The sequence below is a fragment of the Camelus dromedarius genome, chromosome 2 (assembly GCF_036321535.1).
Source record: "Camelus dromedarius isolate mCamDro1 chromosome 2, mCamDro1.pat, whole genome shotgun sequence".
Taxonomy (NCBI): domain Eukaryota; kingdom Metazoa; phylum Chordata; class Mammalia; order Artiodactyla; family Camelidae; genus Camelus; species Camelus dromedarius.
Window position 1 is genome coordinate 8139335 of NC_087437.1, and position 13944 is coordinate 8153278.

The 13944-nt window shown below is 41.3% G+C and overlaps 1 protein-coding gene and 1 long non-coding RNA gene across 3 annotated transcripts in view; one reads left to right on the top strand and one right to left on the bottom strand.

Annotated features, from left to right (window-relative positions):
* Window positions 1-9650, bottom strand: part of EFHB (EF-hand domain family member B) — a 46285-nt gene extending 36635 nt beyond the window's left edge. For both annotated transcript variants that reach the window (XM_010975365.3, XM_010975366.3), the window contains exon 1: window positions 8730-9650. In XM_010975365.3, coding sequence (XP_010973667.3) covers window positions 8730-9650 — 921 coding nt within the window. The remainder of the gene's footprint in view (window positions 1-8729) is intronic.
* LOC116158271 (uncharacterized) overlaps window positions 1-13197 on the top strand; it is a 59919-nt gene extending 46722 nt beyond the window's left edge. Inside the window, exon 3 of the long non-coding RNA XR_004142542.2 lies at window positions 12872-13197. This is a non-coding gene — a long non-coding RNA (uncharacterized LOC116158271). The remainder of the gene's footprint in view (window positions 1-12871) is intronic.
* The last annotated feature ends 747 nt before the right edge of the window (window positions 13198-13944 follow it).

Here is a 13944-nt window from a genome sequence, read left to right on the forward strand (position 1 = left end):
ACAGGGTTACACTGCTCATATATGGGCAGATCTCTGAACACAAGTAGGCTGGCTTCCAAATCTCTGCTCTTATTCCCAATGCTCTCCTGCCTCTCTCTGCACTGCCAACTGATGGAAGAGCTGGCTTTACACTGGCTACTTGCCCTCTAGGGGCCTAATGGGAGAGGAAGCTAAGGAAATCGCATCACAGAAAGTACATTTTACAATGCCCCATTTTCAGCCTGGAGCTGCCCCTCTGCTTTTCCTTGGGCTTGGTGTCTTTTGACTCCAAAAACCCTGTTGGAAAAATAAATCCAGTTCTGGTAGAAGGGAGCAGGAGCTGGTGCAAAGATGTAGGGAATCAGGGTAGCATAGGATGGAGGGGAACCAGAAACCCAGCTACGCTGAATTCAGACTTTGAACCAATCCTTCAGTTTTCAGCTTCAAGCTTTACTACTTCCAAGGGCTGATCCAGGCAAACTGGATCATTTCTGGTGGAAATTTCTACCTGGTTTCCGTCAGATTGCATTTTCTCCTGCAAAATCAGTTGCTGTAACTCCCTATTTTCTTCTGTTTTCTAAAGTGTATTGAAAATCTTCCTATTTTCTAAAGTATATTGAAAATTTTAAACTGTTGTCTCTTCTATTTTCTTTTATTTCTATTATCTTAAAAAAAACAACCACTACAGGCCACAAAAATCAGGAAATTAGCATGGATATAATAGTAGTATCTAATGTAAGGACCCCTTTCAGATATCACCAGTTACCCTAATACTGTCTTTTATCGTAAAAGGAGCAAATCCATGGGTCACAAGTGTGATTGTGTGTTTCCTTTGAGAAGCAGACACCACGATTAGCCATACAAGAGACTTAGGAAGAAAAACACCTGTGACAGATGAGGGCGGTGTAGGCAGGGGGAGATTTCAGACCATGACACCTTTGAAAGGAGAGCAGGAAGGCAGTATTAAGAAGGAAGGGCTTCAGAACACAGCATGGTTCTGAGAACACTTTGGCCAGGTCAATGCATGGTCTCTGAAACTGTATTTCCCATTTAAGGAGTCTGTGTTGGGTAAACAGGTTCAGTTCTAGAGTCCCTACTGAGCTCCATCACTGAGAGCGTGGCCGGCTAGTTACCACGGCCGTAGGTCCCTGAGGGCAGCAGGTAGAGGCTGTCAACTGGCTACATGCCCCACAGCAGGTCCTCTTGAAGGGAGTCAGGATCCAGGCACCTGGGTAGCCAGCACACACGCACAGCATTTAGTCCTCACGTCTCTTCTGTCTCCTTTAGTCAGTTCCTAATGTTTTCTTGTCTTTTATGACCTTGACATTTTTTAGTATAGGCTAGTTATTTTGTTAAATGTGCCCCAATTTGGGTGTGATTAGAGTTAAAGTTACACATTTTTGTCAGAGATAATCACAGAAATGATGCTGTGTTCTTCCATCAGGGAGTACGTGCTGTCAACTTGTCCTATGACTAGTAGTGTTAACTTTGATCACTCATTGAAGGTAAAGCCTGCTGGGATTCTCTGCTATAAAATTTGTCATGAATCATTATTCTGTGTAAATATCCAGTTCCTCACTAAACTTTTACCTGCTGTTTTAATATCCATTGATGATTTTTGCTTAAACCATTACTACTATGACAGTCACCAAATGATGACTTTCTAATTCCATCAGTCCATCTACACTTATTAATTGGCATTATACTGCAAAGAAACTTTCTTTTCTTGCTATTTATTCAATCATTGATGTATTATATCAGTATGGAGTCATGGATTTCTATTTTATTCAATGGTAATTTTTTAAAAATTGAAATATAGTTGATTTACAATATTATGTTAGTTTCAGGTGTACAGCAAAGTGATTTGGAGATATATATATATATATACACACACACACACACACATTTTTTTATTCTTTTCCGCTTACAGGTTATTACAAGATACTGAATGCAGTTCCCTGTGCTATACAGTAAGTCTTTGTTGCTTATCTATTTTACATATGATAGTGTGTTATCTGTCAATCCCATACTCCTAATTTATCCCTCCCCCTTCCCCTTATAGTCAAAGATAATTTTATTCAGTGCTCAGAGTATAACAGTTTGGGCCATTGGGGGCCCCTTCAAGCTTGTTTCTGCACTTCCTTTGCCATATCTGCATTATTCTTTGAGAATTTTCTTACTTTTTGGCTCTCTAAGGTGTTCCAAGTACATACTGTGCTACACCAGCCCTAGAGTCAGCCATTCCTCCAAAGGGTCCTGATTCCTTTTAATAGAAAATAATATTTAGAAATCGAGATCTGGGTTCTAGTGTGCTCACTGCTACCAGATAAACATTGTTTCTTTTAGGTCCTCTTACAGGACAGAGCTAGGAAATGTGTGTGTATACCGGCCCCTCCTTGCATCTGTATCAATCCTGTAATATTCTGTTAAATGTGTCTAGTTTAGATACACAGATGTGGATTTTGACATGGTTTCCACCAGTACCTCCAATTACAATCCAACACAACAGGATTCCTTCTACCCTTCTCCTTTTTGTATTTGTAACTGGTTTCTCTACCAGTAAGAAACCTGGCTTCTATGGTCCTCAGTATATTTACTTATCTGCCTCTGGATGTTATCAGCTCCCAGCTTCACTGACCACCTCCCTCAGCCACCTCCTTCCTCAGTTCCCAGCTACACCAGTGCCACCTCACTTGGCCACCTATACTCAGCCCCCAGTATTACAGTTTTCAGTGACCAAGTACCTTTTTTTTATTTCTCACAAGATTGGTTACCATGGTTCAAGTCAACTCAGGAAGGTTGATACCAGCCCATTTTCAGCTGCTGAAGACCCACTGACCCATAATCATCATGTCACCTTCCACTCTCCAAACTCAGTATGGGCTAGGACAGTGGTCCTATCTCTCCCACTGTGCCTTGGCCAAGATCACTGTTTTCCTGGTAGATATCCCTAACTCTGAATATCTCAGCAAAAAAGTTAGGCGTGATAGCATCAATCTTTCTGCCCAGAAGGCCCTGAACCCGTTATGCAGTTGAAACCACCCACTTCTCAGAATTCTGCAGAGAATAGCTCTTTGCGAATTCAGACAAAATGAGTCGTTGTGCCTTTTTTGTTTCAAAACAGGGTTTGAATGACTGTCTAGTTCTCACAAGATTTACAAATGGGTGACCCTTTCGCCTCTACCCATCCCCACATAGCCATCAGGTTCTCTGGGTGCACAACAGGAAAAAAAATTAAGGCATCCCTTTGCATGACATTTACCATATTGTGAAATCATTTGTCTATTGGGCTCAAGTCTCTAGACTGTAAGTTTTTTGAAAGCAGATACTGTATCATTTTTCATCTTTGCAGCCCTAGCGCCTGACATACTATCTAGTCATTGTAGACAGAATAATTTTTTTAAAACTTTCTTTGAATCTTTCCTTCCTTCTTCCTCTTGGTACTTCAGGGCTCAATACCATTTACCAATGCACTTTGTAAAGTTCACTTGTTTTGTCTTAATAACCCCAAGGCTTCTGTTATAGTCAGTGCATTAATGGTGATCAAGGGATGGCTTGATGGAAGACTTGTCAATTCTATTCATGTACTAGCATTACCCTAATACCAAACTCAAAGAAAACACAAAAAGGAAAACTACTGTCCAATATTACATGGGGTCATAGATGCAAAACTCCTAGTGAAAAACTGGAAGTCAAATCCAAGAATACATTATAATAATAATATGACAACCCAGTAGGGCTTAGCCCCAAAATATGAAGATAGTTCACTATTAGAAAATTAATCATGTTAATTCAGAAAAGATGTATTTCAACAAATGTGGAGAAAGCTCTTCATGGTTGAAGCTCTATTCCTGATTTTTAAACATTCTTAGCAAACTAAGAATGGATATGGGTGTCCTTAACTTGATAGACCAAAAATCTTCAGCAAAAATAATACTTAACAGTGAACCATTAGAATCATTCCCATTAAAGTTTGAAAAGAGACCTTTCAATATTATCTTATTTATCATAGGCAATGCAGTGATATAGGAAATTGAAATAAGAGCTATGTATACTAAAGAGGGAAAAACAGAAGTGTCAATATGATTGTCTACCTAGAAAATCCAAAAGAAATAATGGTAAGCAATTACCTCACACCAGTCAGAATGGCCATCATTCAAAAGTCCACAAATGACAAATGCTGGAGAGGCTGTGGAGAAAAGGGAACCTTCCTACACTGCTGGTGGGAATGCAGTTTGGTGCAGCCACTGTGGAAAACAGTATGGAGAGTCCTCAAAAGGCTAGGAATAGACTTAACATATGACCCAGGAATCCCACTCCTGGGCATATATCCAGAAGGAACCCTACTTCATGATGACACCTGCACCCCAATGTTCATAGCAGCACTATTTACAATAGCCAAGACATGGAAACAGCCTAGATGTCCATCAACAGATGACTGGATAAAGAAGATGTGGTATATTTATATGATGGAATACTATTCAGCCATAAAAACTGACAACATAACGCCATTTGCAGCAACATGGATGTTCCTGGAGAATGTCATTCTAAGTGAAGTAAGCCAGAAAGAGAAAGAAAAATACCATATGAGATTGCTCATAAGCGGAATCTAAAAAAAAAAAAAAAAAAAAAAAAAAAAAAACCAAAAAACATAAATACAAAACAGAAACAGACTCATAGACATAGAATACAAACTTGTGGTTGCCCAGGGGGTGAGGGGTGGGAAGGGACAGACTGGGATTTCAAAATGTAGGCTAGATAAACAAGATTGTACTGTGTAGCACAGGGAAGTATATACAGGATCTTGTGGTGGCTCACAACGAAAGAGAATGTGACAGTGAATGTATGTATGTTCATGTATAACTGAAAAATTGTGCTCTACATTGGAATTTGACACAACATTGTAAAGTGACTATAACTCAATTAAAAAAACGTTTAAAAGAAAAAAAAGATTGATCAGAGTTCAGCAAGAGGACCAGCTATAAAAACTAAAAACGAAACAATTTTCAATCTTATTATAAATCAAATAAATGTGAATTAAAACAGTGTCTTGCAAATCATTAATTTTTAAACTTTAGTGGTACAATCTTTTAGGAAGGGATTTGGCAACAAGAATTAGAAATTAATCCATCCTTTGGCTTCTGCTGAAACTCTATGCTAAGGAAATATTCTAAGACATGTGCATAAAGAAGTTCATAGACTATTTTTACACAAAAATATGGGAAAAAAATTAATATCCAACAAGAGGAAGTGAGTTAACTAAAGAAGTATATATTGGCTTAAAGAAATCTTGTCCTTTTTTAATCACTAAAAGATCTTTTAAGTTCTCTGTAATAATATAAAAAAATTATTAAATAATAGTAAGTGAAAAATCAAGACAATTCTTATGCTTGCTGTATCAGCTACATAAAAGTGAAATTGGAGGGAAGTGTCAGGAAGTGCAGTGCAGTTAAGAACTCAGCCTCTTGAACTGGAAATGGTGACTTCAAATCCTGGGGCTGCCACTTCTTAGCTGTAAGACTTTGGCCAGATTATTTAATTTGCCTCAGTTTCCTCACCTGTAAAGAGCTCATGAGTAGTGATGTTGAAATAGCAAAGCCACCAATAACTGTTAACTAACGTGAATGCTGCAGAGTGCTAGTAGGCAAAGCGTTACGGTGATGAGATTAGGGGTGTTTTCATTCCTGTTTTCTAAATTTTCTATAATGGTATCTTCATTTTATAGTAAAAGTAGACATTTTAATATTTAAAAAATTATTTTTAAAAGGGCCTCATTTCTAGCCAAGGCTAATCTCTCCTCTGGCCTATGATCCTATTTCCATACCCTCCTGGGTATCTGGAATCTAGTTATGGCCATTATCTCCTTTGCATTATCTCAAACTCCTCTACTGATTGGCTAAACAAATAAAAATATCTTTAAAAACTAAAAACAGACTTACCCTGTGATCCAGCAATCCCACATCTATCTGGAAGAAACTCTAATTCGAAAAGATACATGCACCCCAGTGTTCATAGCAGCACTATTCACAACAGCCCAGACATGGAAGCCACCTAAATGTCCATCAACAGATGACTGGATAAAGATGATGTGGTATAGATGTAATGGAATACTACTCAGCCATAAAAAAGAATGAAGTAATGCCATTTGCAGCAACAGGAATGGATCTGGAGATTGTTATACTAAGTGAAGTAAGCCAGAAAGAGAAAGACATATCATTTATATGTGGAATCTTTAAAAAATGACACAAATATTATTTACCAAACAGAAACAAACTCACAGACATAGAAAACAAACTTATGGTTACCAGGGGGGAAGAATAAATTGGGAATTTGAGATTTGCAGATACTAAAACTACTATGTACAGAATAGAAAAACAACAAGGTCCTACTGTCTAGCACAGGGAACTGTATTCAATATCTTGTAATAACCTATAATGAAAAAGAATATGAAAGGGAATATACATACATATATATATATATATATGTATGTATAACTGAAACACTATGCTGTACACCAAAAATTAACACATTATAAACCGATTATGCTTCAATTTAAAAAATTTAACTAAAAATTAAAAATATTCCTAAATAGAATCTTTACTCTGTTCTCTTCACTGCCACACTTCTTAAGGGAAAAAAAAAAATTCACAGGAGTTTTCTTCAACTCTAATTTCACTCTTCAGTGTATGGAATCTGAAATGTCCCTCCATCATGCCATTTTAACAATGTTTCTAATTCCCTTAAAGGCCAAAGTGAATGCATCTTTATTCTACGTATCTATCAGAGATATTTTAACACTGCTGGTCACTTTCTCCTTGAAACTCTCTTCCCTGTCGGATCACATTTAGAAAGGAGGGTGTGAGGGGCAGGAGGAAGCAGAGGTTTTAGAATTGCCTGTATGGGGAAACTGGAAGCCTGTATCAGCTTCTGTGTGAGATCAAGTCTGAAGCCTTAGACTGGAGAACCAATCCAGAAAGGGAAGCAGTCGTAGTCAAGTGAGAAGAGAGTGGCTGGGGAAATCCAATAAGGGAACCAGAAAGCAAAGTGGGTCAGATTTTTAAAAAAGAAAAAAGAAAACACCCGGAATCCCAAGGGGAAGAGAAGTCTGCAGATGCAGAAAACATTCTGCAGAATCCCTGTGACCACTTCAGCTGAATTGTGTTCTCAAATCTCATTGTATGGAATCCTTCATTCCCAGAATACTTATGTTGCTCAATACCACTGTCTCAGACTCACCTCTTTCTTCTCTGACTGTTCTTTCTCCCATTTAATCATCCAGCCTGCCTTCCTTTGATCAAACGTACATTTACTGAATGACCACTGTCTGCCATCTGCCAAGCATGGTAATATGCCATGACACTACAGGATAAATAAGAGAAAATCCTTGTCCTCAAGAACTCACCTAGTTGACATTTCTTTCTCTGACCATCTCATATGTTTCTGAAGGTCCTTGCCTAGACCTTCTTCTCCCATGCCCACTCGTGGCTCCAGCTGTCTCCTATTACTGATGGTCTCCCTGGCTTTTTCATCTGATATCCTGTATCTATCTCAAACTCAGGACGGCCAACACCAGATGCTCATTTGCCACCAAACAGGAAGAGATCTCATTATCAACCTAGAAACTCCTAAGTCACCCATCAACTTCCCTCTTTCACCACATAGATGGACAACTGGATGACAAGTCTTCACAGCACCATCCCCTAAAAAGTTCCCAGAAATGCCCTCTTCTCTCTATTCTTTCTAACTCTACATTAATTTAAGGTCATCATTATGTTGGAGTAGCCTTCTAACTTTTCCCTGTTATCCAGGAGCTCCTCCTTCGAGTCTACCATTTTTATCACTATCAGAATTATCTTTCCAAAAGGCGTATTTTACTTATTTCTTCCCTCATAAAGATCTACCATTGCTTCTGTTTTACCCCCACATTCTGGACCTTTTGATTTCTTCATGTATTTTATCATCATGTTGGCTAAACAGAAGTACTTACACGTCTCAAACACAAGAAACTTTGGGTATGCTCTTTGCCATTCTTTGCCCAAGATGCTCCAACCCTTTTTCCCATCTGACAAATACTGATACTTTTCTAAATTAGATCAAACATTATTTGCTCTGTAAAGCCTTTCCCATCGCCTCCAAACAGAACTGTCCAAACGTCATTGAGCTCCATGACTAAAGTGTACTTCTATTAAGGAAGAATCACACTTGTTGCTATTCATTTAGATGTCTGTATAATATTTGTTTTGTTATTGTTCCCAACACTGGCATGAGAGCCTAAACCCATAGGATAGGGATCATGGGCTTTTCATTTTATAGTGCCCTGTACCCAGCATAATGGCCTCCACAAGTCTTTGCTGGAAAGAATAAATAACTCACAGAATAGTGAATGAAAAAAAAAGTTTCTGAAAAATGTACATGAACATTAAGGATAAAATGTGTACTTCAGTAAGAGGGTTGAGAAAATGCAGACTGAGGAATGAAATGTAGATCACAGGAGAAAGGAGAGAGAAATCAAGAGGAACCACTTATGTGCACAGTAAACAAAGCTGTCATCTAGGAAGGGAGGCAGAGTGTCAGAGGCGATCGGACAGAGGAACAGCTGGAAAGAGTCCAGTGGGACAAGGAATATCAGAATCTCTACAAATTCTTTGCTATGTGACGCCACACATCCAAACCAGTCTCTCTAGTTTATCATCTCGATAAAGACATGGCTATACATTGTTCACAGGGAAAGTACTGGGGAAAAAACTTACACTTGGCCAACAAGGCATCCGATCAAAAAACTTGCCAGAGTATATGGGTCTGATGCGATCTGGAGGTTCGACTCCTGGTTCAATATTTGCAGCCTCTTTTTGTTCTTCAGGTTGCTGGGCACACTGGCACCCGGGAGGTTCTATCACCAAGCCCATTTGGGGCTCTGTAGTCTTAGTGTCATCTGGCTCCTCTGGTCGCGGAAGCCCCGTGTCCACCTCCACAGGAGGCTCCATCTCTGCGCTGGGCTTCGTCACCACACACGTGGACTCTCTTTCCAGTTCCTGTCTGGGTTCCATAGCCGGAGCAGGCTGCTTCCCCACAGGAGCCTCTGACCCTTCCGGGTCACCAGCCACAGGACGTTTCTTGCTTCCTAGAGTCTGTGGACTTTCACACACCCTGCCCAGTGAAGGCTGTGTTACCCTTCCAGGAGAACACCCTGCCAGAAAACACTCACCTTCTAAACTCACTCCTCCTGGCAACATTCTCAGAGAAGGTTTTGTTTCCTGTGAGCCTAAGACCCTGCTGACTCCTAAATTACTCCCCTCCATGAAGGTCCCAGAAATATTCTGTCTTTTTAACCCTATTTCAAGCTTCTTGCTTGATGGAGATTTTGTTTTCAGTGATGCCATCCTGTCCTCATATTTATTACTACATGGGGAACCTTCTCTTCCTAATCCCACTCCGAGCCCCAACTCCGTGGGAGAGTTTGTTCCCACGAAGACCCTCCTCTCTCCTAAGACATCCTTTCCTTCCTGGGCGAGCCCCACCTCCATGCTCAGGGGAGAATTCCTCTCAGACACCCTCATTCCTCCAGGGGCACCCCTCTCTAAGGGGTAAGCTGTACCTGGCTGGGGGGAAGATCCCAATCCCTTGGAGGGCCCCAACCCTTTGGGGGACCCTACTCGCACGAAAGAGCACATTTCCACTCGGACTTCCTGCTCACTGCTTCCTGCCTATCACTTAACAGCTGGCGGAGTTCACTGGGAAAAGGGAGATGGTCTGTTTACCCGGTTACCTGGGAAGCGGGGGCGTGGCTTGGAGCGCAATTCTTTCTCGGGCAGGGCCCCGCCTATCTCTCTCCCTCTCTGTCTCCTCTCCCTCATTACCTCCCCCTCCTCTCTTACTCCCTCTCTCTTTTTTCCCCCTTCTTTACTAGATCTAGAGGGCAAGAAAACTTGAAGGATGAGGTCTTAGGTACTAGAGCAAATGATCACTAGCTTCTCTTTGCTTTCCCAAGCAGTGCAGTCTCCTTAGAATGGGTTCAGCCAGGGGCTTCCGAACCTGGCCATGGGCCTAGTAATCTCACTGGTGATCAGGGAATAAATAGCCGCTTTCTGGTGGTGATCACCAGTTTTGGGTCCTTCCTTGTGAAAGTACATGCACACTGCTTGTGGTTCTTTCAGAGCTTAAGAACTTCAAAAATTCCGTTGTTTTATTTGGCCCCTGTGGTAAGAAACATCTCAATCTTTGAGAACACCTACACTTCAATAATTGTGCTTTAAATAGCATTTCAAGTATATATATTAAAGTTTGAGATGCATTATGCAATAATGTATTATTGAATCTTTAATGTGGCAAATTCAAACTTTTTAAGTATGAGATTTTCTTTAAATTCTCTTTAAACCCTTTCAGGTTTTAATGAATGTGTATTTGGTGAATATTATGTTCTACACATATAGGGGATATAGAACACCTTGCTTAGAATTTGAATGAAATTTGTAAGATTCCACTTTTTTAAGTGCCCTATGATAAACTTGTAAAATCCAAAAAATTTTTTAAGTGATTAGGAGAACCTATTTCACATTTGTAAAAACTGTGTACTGTAATTTTCTAGACAGTTAATATAAATATTCTTTTCCCCCTAACCACTTTAAATGATTTGATAATGTGTAAATCAAGGTATGTCTGTATAAGGGTTCATTCAGTTCTTTTGTTTACAATTATCTGTCGAGTCTCCACTTTGTGTCAGTCCTGGGAATTCAATGGAATATATACCAAGCCCTGTCTCATAGACTATATTCTAGTGGGGATAGATAACCATCAAGTACACCAATAAATAAGATCATTTCACCTGATAAGTGATGAGCGTTGTGAAGTAAACAGAACACGTTGATATGGAGGGAAGCTACTTTAGAATTGGTGGGCTTAGAAATCCCTTCGGTAGGAGACATTTGCGCTGAGGCTTGCATGATGCCCTGCAAAGACACCAGCTTTTTGAACATAACTAGCTCAGGTTTTCATTGCCTTTTCCTCACTGCCTTGCCACCATGCCTACAACTCCTTACATTAGAATGACCTTTTGGTTTGTCTCCCAGTTAACAGTCCCAGTTAGAAGTAAATGTTACCATTCATTACCATCTCTGCCAAGAGTCATTCTTCAACCACACAAGGGAAGAGAGATTTCCTGGAGGAGAAGGTAGAAGATATGGGGGAGCTGGAGGTGATGAGAGATGCAAGGTGCTGGGAATTAGTGACTCAGTGTTTAGGTTTGACAGCAAAGGCAGCACTAAGGGCAGTGTGCAAGTCTGTATAACTTTATTTAGGCTCCATCTATTTTGTAGCTTCCTTAACAAATTTTATCCACTAGTAGGATCACACATTTGATACTAAAATGTATCAAACTATCGGTCCTCTTCAGTTATCTGGGGTTAGGGAAAAAACACAGGCATACTGTAAGTGGCAGTACAGGAACAAAGCTTTACTGTGGCGTTTCAACCTCCCCAAAATTACCACTGGATCTTAGAACTACTAGCCACTGGCGCAGCACTCCCCTAAGCAAACATTATGACTACGCTATAAATACCATGGAAGGCACTCCTGAAGGAGGTGCATTAAAAGACAAAACTGGTAGAAGTAAATGAATGAGGAAGCAATGTCCCAGAACAACGATGAAGTTCCTGAGAATTTACAAATTTCAGCATCCTTGTGTTATTTGTGAGGTCTTCTTAAATGTTCACCATTCTAAATGTAATTAAGCTCACAAATATTTTTGGGGTCCCTATCATATCAATCAAAGGTCCTCTGGGAGGAACTGAAATGATGAATACATTATGATCCTGGCCCTTAAGAACTTTAAAAATCTGAATGTGAATAAAACTCTGAGGAGGAAAGTCTAGGCATTCTCTTACTGCAAAATAAAGCAAATAGATATTAGAACTCTTATGAGTAAAGTACATGAAAATACAGGGAAAAAGATAACTAAATCCAGTAAAGTATCTTCAGATGCCATCCGGAAGAGCTGGCATCCTGAACAAGGTGTGTCCTGCAGCGATGGGCGGTAATGGTGTCGCCGGCGAACAGAGCAAAGTGCCAAGATGAGAACACACAGGCAGCTCTCTGGGAACACAGAGTAGACTGGCATATGATGAGGGCATGAAGCAAGAGCTTGAGGAGAAGGTGGCTATAGAAATAGAATGAAAAAAACATGGATTGGGACTAGAGTTAAAGAAATTTGTACTCTAGCAGTTAAACATTTTTGAGTAGGCGAGTGATGGGCTCAAGTGTAAAGAATGCATTGAAAAGGCATGAGTGTGTGTTAATTCCAGTTTATATGAATACTGCCTTGGCCCAGGCACTGGGATTAGAGCTCAGATCTGGGGAGTAGAGAATTTGGGATGACAGAATGGACAAGAGTTGAAGATGATTCTGCTCTTTCAAGTCCAGGTGACTGGGAGGCTGTTAATACCAGTCACCAAGCAGAAACAGGTTTGAGATGGAACAGGTTTGGTTTCCAACATACTGTTGACATGCCAAAACTGATGTAACACATCCTGTTTCCCTTTTCTTCTTGGGATTGTCAGAGATACACTACCATGACTAACATACCATATTGGAACAAGCCACTTGGGATAAAGTGCCACAGATCCCATTTGCACATGACGCATAATGTTCTTCTGCTTAATAACTGGGGAGTTGATCAGAAAGACTGTTCAAGGGTCCAAGGCATCTTCATTGCAAAATGTTGACTGAGCACCACAGGATACCTTACCCCAAGCACACATCGAGACAATCAATACTGATGTCCTCACAACAGGGCTATAAATAGTAAACAGCAAACTGAAAAAGCAGCTCTCATCCTGAGGGAAAATCGATTTAACATTCTACCAAATTCCGAAAGGAATTTTGTTCTGTTTTATTTCAGATGCCAACAAGAGGCTGTCTATTGTGCGAGATTTAACCAAAACAGCCTGTCTTAAGTAGGTCTGCAGTGGACGGTAATGTATATCTTGAGTTCTTTTTACTTGGAATAGTGCCTAAGAACGCGGGTCCTGGAGCCAGCCTGCAGGTTAGGACTCAGTTTCGTCACCAACACCGCGGTCATGCTGAACAAGTTACACAATCTCTGTGCCTCAAATTGTTTACCTGTAAAGCAGGCACGCCACATTCATTAATTCCACAAACATGACCCAAGACACTTGGCTGCCAGGCACTGTGCCTGACAGACGACAGCGTGGACCATTTTGGGGAGGTAATACTCAACGTAGTAAGGCAGACGATAAAGCCAGTTTCGAGCGAATGCCTCATATTGTACGAATTAAATGGGATAATTCCTGTAAAGCGCTTAGTACAGTAACTGGCGATAGAAAACTCTGTATAAAAGTTACCTATTATTTTATAATGTGCCCCTCCCCACCCAAAACAGGTAAGCTGTTTTGTGTTTTCTCCAGAAAAGGAAGTTACTGTTGAAGATTTCCCCGCCTAAATACAACTCTGTGGGGGTGGGGGTAATCTCATCCTTCTCCCTGCAGTATATACCACTTACCACCCTTTACCTACCCACCTACCCCCAGGGACGTGTTGGGAGGCTCTCTTGTGCTAGAAAAGTCGCCCCAAGAAAGGCCCTTAGCCGAGTTGGCAGAGTCCGGGTGTTGCGGAGTAAAGAAAGGGGGACTGTGAGCGCACAGCCACAGAGGGAACTTCACCGCCCACACTGGCTGGGAGCAACAAACCCAGGTCTCCCCGGCTCCCCGGCAGGTCAGTCAAGGAGTCCCCTGCACCCGCCCTGCGCCGCCGGGAGCTCGGGACCGCCGCCCAGATAACAATGGCGCCGGCGAGGGCGGGGCCGCCCTCGCCCCGACGGGGTGGGGGAGGGGGGCAGGCGGCGGGCCCCGTGGCTCGCGGGGGCCACGTGACGTGAGAGGAGGGCTCTGAGAGAGGGCGGGGGAGCGGATGGAGCGGGCGGACTGGTGACGACCGGAAGTGACGAAGGGCCGT